The 16528-nt window shown below is 63.5% G+C and overlaps 1 protein-coding gene across 1 annotated transcript; it reads left to right on the top strand.

Moving 5' to 3' along the window:
- The first annotated feature begins 320 nt into the window (after positions 1–320).
- On the top strand, positions 321–15054 carry LOC116455156 (cAMP-dependent protein kinase inhibitor beta-like). Its single transcript, XM_032132639.1, has 5 exons — positions 321–546; positions 12381–12514; positions 13462–13563; positions 13824–13975; positions 14567–15054. Exons 4-5 carry the CDS (start codon positions 13831–13833, stop codon positions 14647–14649), a joined length of 228 nt encoding a protein of 75 aa, XP_031988530.1. The 5' UTR covers positions 321–546; positions 12381–12514; positions 13462–13563; positions 13824–13830; the 3' UTR covers positions 14650–15054.
- The last annotated feature ends 1474 nt before the right edge of the window (positions 15055–16528 follow it).

Here is a 16528-nt window from a genome sequence, read left to right as displayed (position 1 = left end):
TCAGCGCGGGGGGAAGCGGGGACACAGAAGCCCGGGGGGGACCGAGGGGCGGCCCCTGCGGCGGGGAGAGGGGGGGGGGCGGCGGGCGGGGCCGGCGCTGGGTCCCCCCCGCGCCGAGCGGGGGCCGGGCCGGGCGGGAGCGGCGGCGCTGGGCGGGCGGCGGCGGCGGCGGCTCGGCCCCGGGTGCCCCAGGGCCGCCTGGAGCCGGAGGCTTCCCCGCGGCTCCTGCCGAGCGCGGAGCATCCTTCCCTCCCCCGGCAGCCGGGCTGGGACCGGCACCGGCACCGGCACCGGCAACACCATCGGCATCGGCACTGACAACGGAATCAGCATCAGCATCGGCACCGGCATCACCCCCGGCACGGACATCTCCACCACCCCCGGCACCGACATCCCCACCACCCCCGGCACCGACATCCCCACCACCCCCGGCACCGGCAGCAGCATCAACACCGGCACCGGCAGCACCGCCGGCATCGGCATCGGCATCACCTTCGGTGTCACCATCACCACCGGCCTCGGCACCGGGATCGCCGCTGGCACCAGGTGAGCGGCTGGCGGCTGCTGGGTGCAGGTGACGTGGTGGCACCGAGGCCCTGGGCCACCGCGGAGGGTGCCCTGCGCTCACCGGGGCGGGGGACCAGGTGCCCATCCCGGGGACTGGGTGCCCTGGGCACCTCCCTGGGAAGGCGGAGAGGCCGAGGCTCGGGGGCTGGCGGTGGCCTCGGGGGCAGATGGGGGGATGAAAGTTGGCAGCAGCTGCGGTGGGGTCTCTCTTGAGGGCTTGGGGTGTCTGTGCCCACCCCCCCCCCCCCCCAGGAGCAGGGGGCTGCGGGGAGGATTTGGGGGAGCAGCGCTCAGGCACCGAGCGAGGCTCGTCTGTCTCAGGGTGGGCACTTCAGATCAACCCCCGTGGTGGCACCTCTGTCGCACCCCGGCACCCACCCCCTGCCTGTCCCGGGTCACCAGTGCCCCCTCCACCTTTCCCCCTGCCCCGTCCTCCTCTCAGCTACCACGACACTTCTCCCCCACCCCCAGCTCCAGCCCTCAGCTTCCCGGATTGGAGCTTCCCGGATGATTTGGGCCCGGGGAGCTGCGGGGGTCCCCAGGCACGGAGAGCCCGCCAGGGCTGAGCACCCCCCGGGCAGGGGACACTCCTCTGGTGCTCCCTCCCGGGGGGAAAGGGCTTCCCCCAGGGACAGCCCCTCCTCCCCGCCTTCAGGGCATCATTTTGGCAGGCTGCCCCTGCAGATGCTTGGATCGGGTCCCTTTGGTCCCCGGAGCTGGCTGCTGTCCCCTGGCTGGGTGGCAGTGCCACCGAGGAGGTGGCAGAGGCAGGACGGCCCGTGCTCACCCCGAATGCTCCCAGCCCATGACCTTGGGGTGTCCACCAAGGGACACCTCAGTCCTCACTGTCACAGACGGGCACGGCCCTGCCGCTGTCCCCCTGTCCCCACCCTTCACCTGCTCAGCGCCATCTCCCCCCAAAAAGCGGGAGGTCGGGAAGGGGGAAGGTGGTGGCACAGCCAGATTCTCACTTCTTTCAGTTGAGGGAATCCCAGCATTTCTGCCCGGACTGGGATGCTGGGAGGCAGAGTGGGGGTGCTCTGGGGGTGCTCTGGGGGTTTGGCTGTAGGAGGAGACCTTGGGGTTCAGCTCCTTGGGCAGCTGAGGAGCTCTGACACCCATTCCTGACCTGGCCAGGGTGCTCTGGGCCCTGGGGAGACCTGGCACCATGAACAGGATGGGGACCCAGCCCTGCTCTGCCCTTGGCCCCTGGGCCAGGCAATTCCAGCCTCTGGCTCAGCCCTGGGCTGTTGGATCTGGTTCTGCTCCATCACGGATTTCCAGCCGTGCCTCTGATCCCAGGGTGCCTGCCCAGATTTCTTCCCTCCTTGGCTTTTGGTCCCTTCCCTCGCAGCTTCCCCGGGGCCGGGGGTTTTGTCACAGGGAGGTGGTGACAGCCACCACGCTGGATAATCCTGCTGGTGCTTCCATCCTTGGTGCAGGGACGGAGGAAAACATCTGTATCACCTCCGTGCAAGGCCTCGCCACAGGGTGGGGGGTTCTGCCTCAGAGCTGGGTGTCCTGGAAGTTTTCCACCTCCCTCCTTGGCTGAGCTGAGTGGGAAGGAGAGGAGCCGCCGGCACCCAGGGGCCCGGGGGAGCACATTCCCAGGGCTCCCCGGGGAGCTGTCTCTGCTCCCTGGAATTCTAGGTGCCTGCACTCATCCCAGTGCTCCGGCAGGGCTGGCAGCCTCCTCCATTCCCAGCTGGACCAGGGTCCTCCCCAGGTGCCACCAGTGGCTGGTGGAGGAGAAGGGCGCTGTGCTGGGAGGTGAGGGTCCCGTGGCGCACGAGCTGCGGTGTCCCCCAGCCCGTGGCATCCCGGCGTGGCACAGCCTGGGAAGGGCTTGGTGGCACCCAGCTGGCACCCTGTGACAGCCCACAGCCCTCACCGCGGCTCCCTGGGTTTCCCCTGGCACCAATCCCTGTGCCACCCACGGCTCCACAGCCGGGAGAACCGAGGGTGTCCCCTGCCCCATCCCTGGCTGGTGCCCGCCGGCTCCACCCGGGATGCTCAGGCTGGAGCAGAGGATGAAAACCCTTCGGGGAGGAGGGAGCCTGAACCTGGCGAGGAATGGAAGCGCTGTGGGTGTGGGTGACACGTTTATTATACAAAATTACCCGGTTTTATTATGCGAAATTACAGTTTGTGGTGTGTCGGAGCAGGGAACTGAGGGTTCTGCTGGGAGCTCCATTACCCGGGGCTCGATCGCCCTAATTACCCTCATTAGATCCCCTCCTTCCCCACGGAGACGTGGAGATCCTGTTGCCTCCGCTGGCTCCCGGAGCAGGGCTGGGTTCTCCTGGTCCCGCTCCGAGGGCTGCCGGCGGTTTCCATCCCCCTCATCCCAAAGCGGCCGCCGCGTTTCCCCCTTGGATTCCAAAAGCACCCGGATACAGCCAATGGGATTGAGGAGCGTGGGGAAGTGGGGCTCAGCCAGCACCTTTGTAGGGTCCCTGATGGGCACCCAAACCCCCCCAGGAGAAATTCCTGTGCTCCTCCCACCACAACTGATTGCCTTTAATTGGTTAATTAAAGGGAATTAACTGATGGGGGTGGGGGCTGGAATAGGAATAGCTCTGGAATAGGTCACAGCCCACAGGCTGGCAAAGGCCTGGGAGTGGCTGGAGCAGCTTCCAGTGCTTCCTGGGATGTGGTGGGACCCTTCCCTTCCCTTCCCTTCCCTTCCCTTCCCTTCCCTTCCCTTCCCTTCCCTTCCCTTCCCTTCCCTTCCCTTCCCTTCCCTTCCCTTCCCTTCCCTTCCCTTCCCTTCCCTTCCCTTCCCTTCCCTTCCCTTCCCTTCCCTTCCCTTCCCTTCCCTTCCCTTCCCTTCCCTTCCCTTCCCTTCCCTTCCCTTCCCTTCCCTTCCCTTCCCTTCCCTTCCCTTCCCTTCCCTTCCCTTCCCTTCCCTTCCCTTCCCTTCCCTTCCCTTCCCTTCCCTTCCCTTCCCTTCCCTTCCCTTCCCTTCCCTTCCCTTCCCTTCCCTTCCCTTCCCTTCCCTTCCCTTCCCTTCCCTTCCCTTCCCTTCCCTTCCCTTCCCTTCCCTTCCCTTCCCTTCCCTTCCCTTCCCTTCCCTTCCCTTCCCTTCCCTTCCCTTCCCTTCCCTTCCCTTCCCTTCCCCCGGGGCTGTCCCCTCCCCCTGGCACTGGGAAGAACGGAGCTGCCACCGCTGCCAGCCCTTGGGATTTGCCATGTTCCCACAGGGAATAGCCATGGCTGGAATACTGCTGGTGGTTTCTGGGTGCTTTTCATGTCCCTGGTGCTGCAGAGGGGCCCTTCCTGGTGTCCCGGAGCTGCTCCCACTCCCGTGCTTTGCCCAGCCAGGGAGCTGATCCCTTCCCCAGGGATGCCCTCCTGCCAAGCAGCTCCACCCCTGCCAGCAGCAGCATTCCCAGAGCCCCGAGTGCCTCCTGGCAGAGGGATCTCTCCCCTCCCAGCCTCCAGGGAGCAGGAATCCTGCTCCACACGATGGGAAAAGCTAGAAACCCTTGTTATGAGCACAAAGTGATGGAAACATTCCCCAGGGGAGAACTGGGATCCCAGGGGAGAGCAGGAGGGATGGGAAGCAGTGACATGTGCTGGGCTGGGAGCCCCAGAGGATGGGGAAGAGGAGCTGGCATTTGGCCCTTCCCTCTCAGGGCACCTCGGGCGGCACAGCTGAGGTTATCCAGGTTTTCCGTGCCCTCTCCCGGAGGTTTGGGATGCAGGACGAAGCCCTGCAGTGTCAGCCCACGTCCTCGTGCCTCTGCCCGCTGAGCCTTTGGGGCTTTGCTCTCTAATTACAGCAGCTCAGGCTTGTCCAGGGCTGGAATCCAGGTGGTCCAGAGGGAATCACGCATCCCGGTTTGCCCGGTGCTTCCGGCATCTTTCCAGGATGCCCCGTGTGCTGCTCCCAGAGGAAAAACGCCTCCGTTTTATCCCGGTGTGGACTCGGAGGAGATGCTGAGCTCAGCAGGGCTGTGCCAGGATTAAACTGCTGAGTCCTCGGGAGCGCTTTTTCCTGGCCCAGTCCAGGCCTGCGGGATCCAGAGGGGATTTTCTCTGGGGTCACCGCCCTTTGGGGGAGCCAAGCCCTGGTGTGGGATGTGGTGTGAGCAGCTGCAGGGCTGGAAGCACCTGGATTTGCGTTGGCAGAATTTGGGTTTGCTCAGGAAAATTTAGGATTGGGATGTCAGGGAGCACAAGAGCCGGATTCACTCCCAGCCCGGAGCAGGACTCGCTCTGGTTTGTGTTCCCAGCGTTAGAAACCAAAGGGCCAGTTCGTACGAACAGCCTGAAATCCCTTCTGGAGAGACTCAGGTTGGATTTCAGGATTTTTCCTGGGTTTTGTGGGATATCAAACACGGCTGAACTCTGCCATCATCCCCCTGACTGCCAGAGAAATACCAGAGCCTCTGCTTCTCCCGGCGGCTCCATTCCGTGGATGTCAGCAGCAAACCCCTCCTCCCGTGCTCGTCTCCCAGCTGGAAGCCGGGAATTACAGGGAATGGAGATTACCAGTGTCCCATTTCAGAGCCCTTCCTTCTCCTGGCCTTGAACAGAAATTTAGGTCCCTGTATCCCACAAGCCCAGCTGAGCCTGTGAAGGGAAAGGTTTGTGCTCCACCCAGGCCGATCTTAGCTGGGACACAGCTCAGGTTTTGTGTGGAAAAAAAAATCCAAGTCCTACAGCTGGAGGAAAAAAAATCCTTAAAAAAAACAAGTCATAAAATTCCAGACTGGTTTGGGTTGGAAAGGACCTTAAATCTCACCCAGTGCCACCCCTGCCATGGCAGGGACACCTCCCACTGTCCCAGGCTGCTCCAGCCCCAATGTCCAGCCTGGCCTTGGGCACTGCCAGGGATCCAGGGGCAGCCACGGCTTCTCCAGGCAGTGAGACCCTGAAGTGTGTGAGAGGAAGCAGAGGATGAAGGCTGATCTTTAAAAGGATCCCTGGAATCCAGGGAGAGGTCTGGGTGGGGTAATTCAGGATCAGGGTACGAGCAGGGGTGGGACTGAGCCTAAAGCTGGTCCTGCCCATGTGAAGGGCAGCGATGGGGACCAGGCAGGGAGAAGGGAAAGGGGTGGGAGGATGGTGGAGGGGATGAAGAGACACTTCAGCATTCCCCAAATCCATGGATGAGGCAATCCAGGCACAAGCGGGAGCGGTGGAGAAGAGGGAACGTTGGTCTGGCTGTGAGGATGAGTGTGCAGGAGCAGGAGGAAGTCAGAGCTCAAGGCAGGACACAACGGGAAGGGGCTCAGAGAGCGACGGGAATTCCTCTGGAAGTGCGTTATCCTAACGAGGAGCATCTGCTGCTCCACGGAAAGGGAAGGAGTGAGAGCCACGTGTCCGATGCCTTTGGGATATGGGGTTTGCTGGGAAGGGAATCACAAGGAAGAGCCAATCCTGCAGCTCCCGGGATGTGCTGGAGCTTCTCAGGCTGGGCCCGAGCTTTGGGGAGCTGCCAGTGTCACCTCAGCTTCGAAATCCCACCAGGACAATTCCTCAGAGCTTTGGGAAAGAGCTGAGGCCACGCAGGAGGAGGAGCCAGGGGAAAACTGGGGAAAAACCAGTGCGAGACCTTGCTGGTGCTCCCAGCAGATCCAGGATCCCTGCATCGCTTCACTCCACACCATCACTCCAAAGGTGCCTGGCAGGATCCGAGCCGGCCCAAATTCCTGCCTGGCCCACTTGGAATCCTGGGGATTTAGGGATAAAAGTGCCAGGCCATGGTTGGAGAGGTTCTGCTGCTGAGGGCAGGCAAGGGGGGGGTGCTGGAATCCCACGGGAATGGGTTCTGGAATCTGCATCCCTGCCAGGAGGGATCATCCTCCCCAGACACCTCCTCGTGCGGAGCAAAACCTGTTCCCAAAGTCATTCTGCACCTCCACGTTCAATATTCCTGCACCAGCCACACCCCTGCGGCCTTCTCCCCCTTTCCCAGGCAGCGATGAGTTCGGGATAATGTTTATCCCCATCCTTCCCTCTCACCGGGATCCTGGAGCCGTCCCTGGGCAGGTGGCACAGCCCATTCCCACCCGGCTCAGCATTCCCAGGGCTCCAGCACGGGACTGCTGCTGCCTGCAGCCGCTTCCCTGGAGAGGAACCTGCCGGGACCGAACCTGCCGGGACCGAACCTGCCGGGACCGAACCTGCCGGGATCGAACCTGCCGGGACCGAACCTGCCGGGACCGAACCTGCCGGGACCTGACCTGCCGGGACCGAACCTGCCAGGACCGAACCTGCCGGGACCGAACCTGCCGGGACCTGACCTGCCGGGACCGAACCTGCCGGGATCGAACCTGCCGGGACCTGACCTGCCGGGACCTGACCTGCCGGGACCTGACCTGCCGGGACCGAACCTGCCGGGACCGAACCTGCCGGGACCGAACCTGCCGGGACCTGACCTGCCGGGACCGAACCTGCCGGGACCGAACCTGCCAGGACCGAACCTGCCGGGACCTGACCTGCCGGGATCGAACCTGCCGGGACCTGACCTGCCGGGACCGGACCTGCCGGGACCGAACCTGCCGGGACCGAACCTGCCGGGACCCAACCTGCCGGGACCGAACCTGCCGGGACCGAACCTGCCGGGACCCAACCTGCCGGGACCCAACCTGCCGGGACCGAACCTGCCAGGACCGAACCTGCCGGGACCGAACCTGCCAGGACCGAACCTGCCGGGACCGAACCTGCCGGGACCGAACCTGCCGGGATCGAACCTGCCGGGACCGAACCTGCCAGGATCGAACCTGCCGGGATCGAACCTGCCAGGACTAAACCTGACCTGCCGGGACCGAACCTGCCAGGACCGAACCTGCCAGGACCAAACCTGCCGGGACCAAACCTGCCAGGACTAAACCTGACCTCCTGGGACCGAACCTGCCAGGACCAAACCTGCCAGGACTAAACCTGCCAGGACCGAACCTGCTGCCTCCCCGGAGAGCTCCCCGCTCTCCAGATTCCATCCTGTGTTTAATTATTGCCATCTGCCGTTCCCGGCTCCAGGGCCTGCTCGGGCTGTCTGGTGGCTGTCGGGCTCTGGTGAGCCCAGCCCCGCTGGATTTCGCTCCCCTGTGGGCTCCTGGCTCATTTTCCGGGATGATGCTCCCGTTCCCTTCTGATCTGGGGCAGCTCTTTCCTTCCCATTTCACTCAATTTTACGGTTTCATCTCGCTAAGTCCTTCCCGTTTTTCAGCGTGTTCATCAGCATTGAGGGGTTGCTGGGGGATTTTCAGGGCGTTTGTTGTGGGCTGCAGCATTCCCAGCACAGATCCCATAAAATGTTGAATTAAACAAGCAGGAGGAACCCCCAAAATGGAGAAAGCCAAGAGCATCAAATGCCCCAAAACCCCTTTGAGAGGAGCTCGTGACCACCAACCACTCAGAAGCTGAAGAATGTGGTTAAATGGGATCCTCAGCATCCCTGTAAACACCACCTGGGTCCTGAATTCCTGCAGCATTCCTGGTTTGTTGGCCCTGGCAGGGGGAATGTGTTTGGCAAAGCTGTGGTGTGGCCGTGGTGGTCCCCAGGCTCCAGGTGCTGTTTGGGGTCCCTGCCACCCCCAGCACCCCAAGGAGTTGTGTTAGAGGGGCCATCCCAGTGCTGAGGGGATTCATGGATGTGCCCACGGATGTGTTTGACCCTGAGCTGGGTTTCTTGGACTGCTTCATGACCAGGGTGGGTCACACCCCCTGTTCACACCTTCCTTCCCTCCTCCAGGGCTCTGCTGCTCCCAAGGAACCTGACCAAGGAGCACATCCCTGTCCATCTCCTCCCTCCGCCTCTCCCAGCACCTTCCCTGCCGCCCATCTCCAGCAGGATTAAGGTTTATTTCTGCCCTTCCCTCCTCTATCCCATTAGGGGCATTAAGGCAGGAGCCAGGGGCCCTGAGGACCTTCCATGTGACTCCAGGAGCTTTTTTAGGCTGCGACCAGGTTAAGCCACAGAAACTGTCCCTGCTTACAGGGGGAAATCCCCGCTCACCGCGTTTATCCAGCGGGATTTGTCCCGTTCGGGTTGGATTTGCCTGTGGGACCGGGAGGACGTGGCACGGAGCAGGTGTTGGTGGCTTGGCCATTGTCCCCGGGGCGCAGGGACAGCCCGATGGGCTCCTGGGACAGCGACGGGACAGCTCAGGGTGCTGACAACCCCCAGGTTTGGGTCCCCAGCCAGCAGCAGGGTCCTGATCCCTGATGTGGCAGGATCCAAGCCCATCCCCGCATCCCTGGGAGCGTTGAGCTGCGGGAAGGACACGGGCAGGATCCAGCAGGTCCTGGAGGATGCTTATTCCTGGTTCTCTAGCGCTGGAGGCAGCGGGAGCCGCTGGGGCTGTCAGGAAGGAGCTTTGATCCGGCCTGCGGGGCTCCGGCTCCGCTGGGATGTGCAGGGAATCTGCGTGTGTGTGTGAGCGTGGGATCAGGGATCCACAGGGATCCACAGGGATCCGCAGAATCCTTTAGCTTGGAAAAACCATCCGAGATCAGAGCCCAACCGTTCCCTCAGCCACCAACCCACGTCCCCAAGCGCCACATCCCCGTGGCTGTGAAATCCCCCAGGACTGGTGGCTCCGAGGGCTGGAGAGCCCTTTCCATGCGGGATTTCTCCCTGAAATCCGCGGAACCCCCTGGCACGCGTGTGCTCACAGCATCACACGCAGGTGCGTGTTCCCGAGCAGCCCCGGGGACGCGGTGGGACACCCACAGGGTGCGACGCGTGTCCCTGTGCCAGGCTCGGGGCTCCCCCGGGTGCTGCCGTGGCACAGGCGGTGCCAGGTGAGGGACGGGGCCGTGAGTGGGTGGGGAGTGAGGACAAACTCTGGGACAAGGAGGTGACACGGCAGCGGGAGTCGGGAAGAGCCACTGGTGCAGACACGGTGCCAGGGGGTGTCACACGGTGCCAGGGGGTGTCACACAGTGACAGGGGGTGTCACACACAGGTGTGTCAGGGAGTGTCACATGAACACACGGTGCCAGGGGGTGTCACACGGTGCCAGGGGGTGTCACACAGGCACAGGTGTGGCAGGGAGTGTCACACGTGGACACACGGTGCCAGGGGGTGCCACACAGGCACAGGTGTGTCAGGGGGTGTCACACACACAGGTGTGTCAGGGGGTGTCACACATGGACACACAGTGTGCAGGGGGTGTCACACGGTGCCAGGGGGTGTCACACAGTGTGCAGGGGGTGTCACACACACTCAGGTGTGTCAGGGAGCGTCACACATGGACACACAGTGTGCAGGGGGTGTCACACGGTGCCAGGGGGTGTCACACAGTGTGCAGGGGGTGTCACACAGGCACAGGTGTGTCAGGGAGTGTCACACATGGACACACGGTGCCAGGGGGTGTCACACAGTGACAGGGGGTGTCACACACTCACACAGGTGTGTCAGGGGGTGTCACACATGGACACACGGTGACAGGGGGTGTCACACAGTGTGCACGGGGTGTCACACAGGTGTGTCAGGGAGTGTCACACATGGACACACGGTGACAGGGGGTGTCACACAGGCACAGGTGTGTCAGGGGGTGTCACACATGGACACACGGTGACAGGGGGTGTCACACAGTGTGCAGGGGGTGTCACACATGGACACACGGTGACAGGGGGTGTCACACACACACAGGTGTGTCAGGGAGCGTCACACATGGACACACGGTGACAGGGGGTGTCACACAGTGTGCAGGGGGTGTCACACAGGTGTGTCAGGGAGTGTCACACATGGACACACAGTGACAGGGGGTGTCACACAGGCACAGGTGTGTCAGGGGGTGTCACACATGGACACACAGTGACAGGGGGTGTCACACAGGTGTGTCAGGGAGTGTCACACATGGACACACGGTGCCAGGGGGTGTCACACAGGCACAGGTGTGTCAGGGAGTGTCACGCATGGACACACAGAGACAGGGCGTGTCACACAGTGACAGGGGGTGTCACACACTCACACAGGTGTGTCAGGGAGTGTCACACATGGACACACGGTGACAGGGGGTGTCACACACGCAGGGGGTGTCACACGGTGCCAGGGGGTGTCATACAGTGTGCAGGGGGTGTCACACACACACAGGTGTGTCAGGGAGTGTCACACATGGACACACGGTGACAGGGGGTGTCACACAGGCACAGGTGTGTCAGGGAGTGTCACACATGGACACACGGTGACAGGGGGTGTCACACAGTGTGCAGGGGGTGTCACACAGTGTGCAGGGGGTGTCACACAGGTGTGTCAGGGGGTGTCACACATGGACACACGGTGCCAGGGGGTGTCACACAGGCACAGGTGTGTCAGGGAGCGTCACACATGGACACACGGTGACAGGGGGTGTCACACAGCATGCACGGGGTGTCACACAGGTGTGTCAGGGAGTGTCACACATGGACACACAGTGACAGGGGGTGTCACACAGTGTGCCGGGGGTGTCACACACACAGGGGGTGTCACACAGGCACTGGTGTGGCAGGGAGTGTCACACATGGACACACAGTGACAGGGGGTGTCACACACTCACACAGGTGTGTCAGGGGGTGTCACACATGGACACACAGAGACAGGGCGTGTCACACAGGTGTGTCAGGGGGTGTCACACATGGACACACGGTGACAGGGGGTGTCACACAGGTGTGTCAGGGAGTGTCACACATGGACACACAGTGACAGGGCACAGTGTGGCAGGGGGTGTCACACAGGCACTGGTGTGTGTCAGGGAATGTCACACGTGCACACACACAGAGACGGGGGTGTCACACAGGCACACAGGTGTGGCAGGGAGTGTCACACATGCACACCTGTACAGTCACATGGAACAGCCCAACCAGAGGTGACACACACAAACACACACGTGACAATGCACACCCGTGTGACAGTGACAATGCCCACCCGTGTGACAGTGACAATGCCCACCCGTGTGACAGTGACGATGCACACCCGTGTGACAGTGACAATGCACACCCGTGTGACAGTGACAATGCCCACCCGTGTGACAATGCACACCCGTGTGACAGTGACAATGCACACCCGTGTGACAGTGACAATGCCCACCCGTGTGACAATGCACACCCGTGTGACAGTGACAATGCACACCCGTGTGACAGTGACAATGCCCACCCGTGTGACAATGCACACCCGTGTGACAGTGACAATGCACACCCGTGTGACAATGCACACCCGTGTGACAATGCACACCCGTGTGACAGTGACAATGCACGCACACCCGTGTGACAGTGACGATGCACACCCGTGTGACAGTGACAATGCACGCACACCCGTGTGACAGTGACAATGCACACCCGTGTGACAATGCACACCCGTGTGACAGTGACAATGCACACCCGTGTGACAGTGACAATGCACGCACACCCGTGTGACAGTGACGATGCACACCCGTGTGACAGTGACAATGCACACCCGTGTGACAGTGACGATGCACACCCGTGTGACAGTGACAATGCACGCACACCCGTGTGACAGTGACGATGCCCACCCGTGTGACAGTGACAATGCCCACCCGTGTGACAGTGACAATGCACGCACACCCGTGTGACAGTGACGATGCACACCCGTGTGACAGTGACGATGCACACCCGTGTGACAGTGACAATGCACGCACACCTGTGCTGGAGCAGTGCCGGCGGCTCCAGAGGGCCGCGGCCGTGCAGGTGTGCAGGGAACCTTTGTCACCGTCCCTGCCCTTGTCACCCCCGGCCCCGCCCATGCCTCAGTTTCCCCCGAGCAGCCCCCGGGTCCTGCCCCTCACGGCACAGCCACCCCAGCACTGATCACTAATTAACTAATCACCTCCCGGTTAATCATTTCTTTCTCCCCGCAGCCGCGGCCACCCCTCCCGTGCACACGGCACCTGCGCCCAAGGACCTTGGCTCGTCCTCCCTGCAGTGATTCCCAGCAGGAATTCCCAGTGACTCCCAGCAGCCATTCCCAGCAGGGATTCCCAGTGGGACACCGGTGAGTTCACACCCCCACTGTCACCAGCTTGGGACACTGGTCCCAGCACTGCCACCGGCATCTGGCCTGGAGGGGACGGGGCTGCTGGGGTGGTGCTGTGGGGTCCCTGCGCCCTGTGAGGGGGTAGAGGGCATTTGGGGGCGTGGAGGGCACCTCTGTCCCTGCCAGGTCCTGTGCCACCCCTGTGCCACCCCTGTGCCACTCCCACCTCCCATGGCAAAAGCCTGAAGTGTTTCCAGAGCTGAGCAAACACCTCGGGAAGGTCCCAGCAGCGCCAGCACCAGGATGGCCCCGCGCCGGTGGGATTTTCCTGATTCCAGAGCTTTCCCAGGAGAGCCCCCACACCCACCCAGGGCACCCCAGCATTGCTGGTGCCTGCCTGGCTCAGCAAGAGCCAAGGGACACGGCGATGTCCCCCGGCTGGGCACTCCACGCCCTTGTTCTCTGGGAGTGCTGCCTCAGCCTCCCTCCCTGTCACCTCTGCACCCCATCCCTGCTCTCCATCCATCCCTCCCTCCATCCATCATCCATCCATCCATCCATCCATCCATCCATCCATCCATCCATCCATCATCCATCCATCCCTCCCTCCATCCATCCCTCCATCCATCCATCCCTCCATCCATCCCTCCATCCATCCATCCATCCATCCATCCATCCATCCATCCATCCATCCCTCCATCCATCCATCCCTCCATCCATCCATCCATCCATCCCTCCATCCATCCATCCCTCCATCCATCCCTGCTCCCCCCTCCTGCATCCCACCAGGAACGAGGGGTCCCCGCCTGTCCCAGCCCGGCTCAGAGCAGCCCCCAGGGTGGGGGTGCTGTGGGTGCTCCCATGGGGACACAGCTGTGTCCCCCCGCTCCCAGACTCGCTCCCTGCTCCCTTTTCCCCTCCTTGCCCCCTGCCCCACTGGTGACCCCCTGCTCTGCTTCCCTCAGGTCGGAGCCAGAGGGGACCCAGCCGGGACTGATCCCTGTCCCCCGTGGTGCTCACCCGGGCACGGGGCAGACGCGGTGCCAGGCCAGGCTGGAGGGTGCCCGGTAAGGCTGCCCGGGGTGGGGGTGCTGGTGGGACCTCCGGGGACCCCCTTCCTCCACGCTGCAGTGACCGGCGGAGATCAGAGCACCCAAAGGTGCCAGGGTGGGGGTGGCGAGTGAGCAGGGTGGCCTCGCCTTTGCCCCCGAGGGAGCAGAGGGGGTGCGGGGGGGAGCAGAGGGCACCAGAGCACCCAGCCAGAGCAGAGCCGGGTCCCGTCCGCTCCCTGTGCCCCGGGGCTGACAGAGGGGACATCTCTCCCCAGGGTTAGCATGACCGAGGTGGAACCCGTGCTGGACTTCGCATCCTCGGGCAGGACGGGCCGGCGCAATGCCCTGCCCGACATCCTGGGCTCGCCCGCCGGCGTCAGCCCCGCGGACCTGCCCCTCAAACTGGCCGAGATGTCCCTGAGCGCAGGTGGGTGACCAGGAGGAGGAGGAGGATGTGGGGTGGGCAGGGACGGCGATTCCCGTGTTCATCCCATGCTTTGGGCCCCTCAGGATGAGAAGGAAAACATTGAGGGGCTGGAGCGTGTCCAGGGAAGAGAACGGAGCTGGGAAGGGGCTGGAGAATTCCTGAGGGAGCTGGGAAAGGGGCTCAGCCTGGAGCAGAGGAGGCTCAGGGGGGCCCTTGTGGCTCTGCACAAGTCCCTGACAGGAGGGGGCAGCCGGGGGGGTCGGGCTCTGCTGGCAGGGAACAGGGACAGGAGGAGAGGGAACGGCCTCAGGCTGGGCCAGGGCAGGCTCAGGGTGGGCAGCAGCAGGAATTTCCCCATGGAAAGGGTGCTCAGGGATTGGCAGGGGCTGCCCAGGGAGGTTTGGAGTGCCCAGCCCTGGAGGTGTCCAAGGGAGGCCTCGACGTGGCACTGAGTGCTCTGGGCTGGGGACAACGCGGACATCGGGCACAGGTTGGCCGCAATGCTCTCGGAGCTCTTTTCCAACCTCAACGATTCCGTGATTCCATGCTCTGATCCCATCCCATGACCCTCTCCCCTCTCTCTCCCGGCAGGCAGTGCCCAGGACATGCAGTCGCCCTCAGCGGAGGTGCCCCCTCCGCAGCCCCCCAGCCCCGAGCTGAAGGACACGTCCTAACCCCGCCCGCGGGGGACATTTGTGACCGGCGGAGGAAGGAGGAGGCTGTGGAGCACCAGCCCAGCTTTCCTGGCCCAGCCGGAGTCCGCTGGGATTTCCTCGGTGCTGCCGCAGCGAGACCCTGGAGCGTCCCCCCGGCCATGGGGGAGCAGCGCGTGGCGGGGACGTGGCGGGGACATGGAGGGGACCTGCCGTGACCCAGGGGCGATTCCCACCCACGCCCTGGGCCAGGACTCGGGGGGGGGGGGGGGAATTTTTTTGCCTCCCCGGGGGGAGGAATATTTTTCTTCTGGGGCATTTGGCGGAGCCGAGCGCGGGGGGGGCCCGGGGGGGCCCTCCTGGCCGCAGGAGCAGCCACGGGTGTTTCTTGCTGAGTGTGGTGTTCACTGTGATGTTTTTGGGTACCACGTCGTCTCCTGGCCTTTCTTCTGCGTGGCGCAGGAGCCATTCCCAAGTTTTGGGGTGCTGGGGAAACAACCCGAGAGTCCCCCAGCCCTTGAGCAAAGTCCCCGGGTTGCCAGGGGATCCCACTGAGGAGCAGAGCACCCCAGGGTGGTCCCCGCTCCGGGAGATGGGGGATGCTGGTGGTTTTGGGGAGTGGGGAGCAGGGCGATGCTGTTCGGGGCACCCCCAGCCCCCGAGCCAGGTCACCCTTGTCCCCACGCCGGATCCTCTCCCGCAGCCCCGGGGTCTGGGGTAGCAACGGGGCCAGCCGGGTCCTGCGGCGCTTGGGGACGCGGGCGGCACGGAGTGGGGCTTTCCCAGGCTCTGGCCGTGCTCCCCAAATCCTCCGCTTCTGCCAGAGGGCGGGATGGGACCCTCCCGGCCGGGCACTGAGGGGCTGAGGGAGGACTCGTCTGCCCGCTCTGGGGGTCGCTGGCCGGTGGCCGGAGCCGGGCAGGGTGGTTGGACGTGGAGCTGGAGCCACCCCATCCCTCCATCCATCCCATCCCGGATGGTCACCTATAGCCGTCGCTGTGGGACCAGCAAAGGAATCCCGCAGGCCAGCTCCCCTCTGGCCACCGCCAGCGGACCGCGAGAGCCGTGCGGGGCCACAGGCGGGGCCACCGTGGCCAGCAGCCCCCGCCCCCAGCACCCCAGGCTACCGTGGCCGCCCTCGGGCTCCCGGGCACCGCGTCCGTCCCTTGGCGTGGAGGTCAGTCCTGGATGGAAGGGAGGGTTGTGTGTGAGTGGGCGTGCGCAGGGGCATCCGTGTGCGTGGGTATCGGCGGGCGTGGGCATCCCTGGGCGTGGGCACACCTTTACACGGGCATTCGTGGGCATGGGAATCCCTGTGCGTGTGCACCCGCGTGCAGGGGCGCGCATTTCCACGGGCACCCGTGTGCACGCGCGCATCCACGTGTAGGGTCACGGGCACCCACGTGCGTGGGAATCCGCGTGTGTGGGCACCTCTGTGGTCGTGGGCACTCATTTATATGGGCGTCCGTGGGCATGGAGTCGCGTGTGCACGCACATCCGTGTGTGTGCGGGCATCTGTGTGCGTGGGCACCCGCGTGCGTGGTTATCCATGGCCATGGGCATCTGTGCGTTTGGACATCCCTATGTGTGGGCACGGACATCCGAATGTGTGGGCATCCGTGTGCGTGGGCAGGGGCATCTGTGTTTGTGTGCACGTGTTCATGGGCACCCGTGCGCATCCGTGTGTGTGGCAGGGGCACCCGTGATCATCCACGGGCATCCGTGTGCGTGGGGGTCTGCGTGTGCACGGGCACTGGTGTCCATGTGCGTCCATCCACGTGTGTGGGCATCCAGGGGCACGGGCACCCATTTCGTGGGCACTCGAGGGCACGGACACGTGTGTGCGTTTGTGTAGCCACGCGTATCCCTGTGTGTGCACCCGTGGGCACGTGAATCCAGG

Source organism: Corvus moneduloides, chromosome 23 (assembly GCF_009650955.1).
Source record: "Corvus moneduloides isolate bCorMon1 chromosome 23, bCorMon1.pri, whole genome shotgun sequence".
Classification (NCBI taxonomy): domain Eukaryota; kingdom Metazoa; phylum Chordata; class Aves; order Passeriformes; family Corvidae; genus Corvus; species Corvus moneduloides.
The sequence above is the reverse complement of the archived record's forward strand: the minus strand, read 5'-3'. Positions and strand labels throughout refer to the sequence as shown.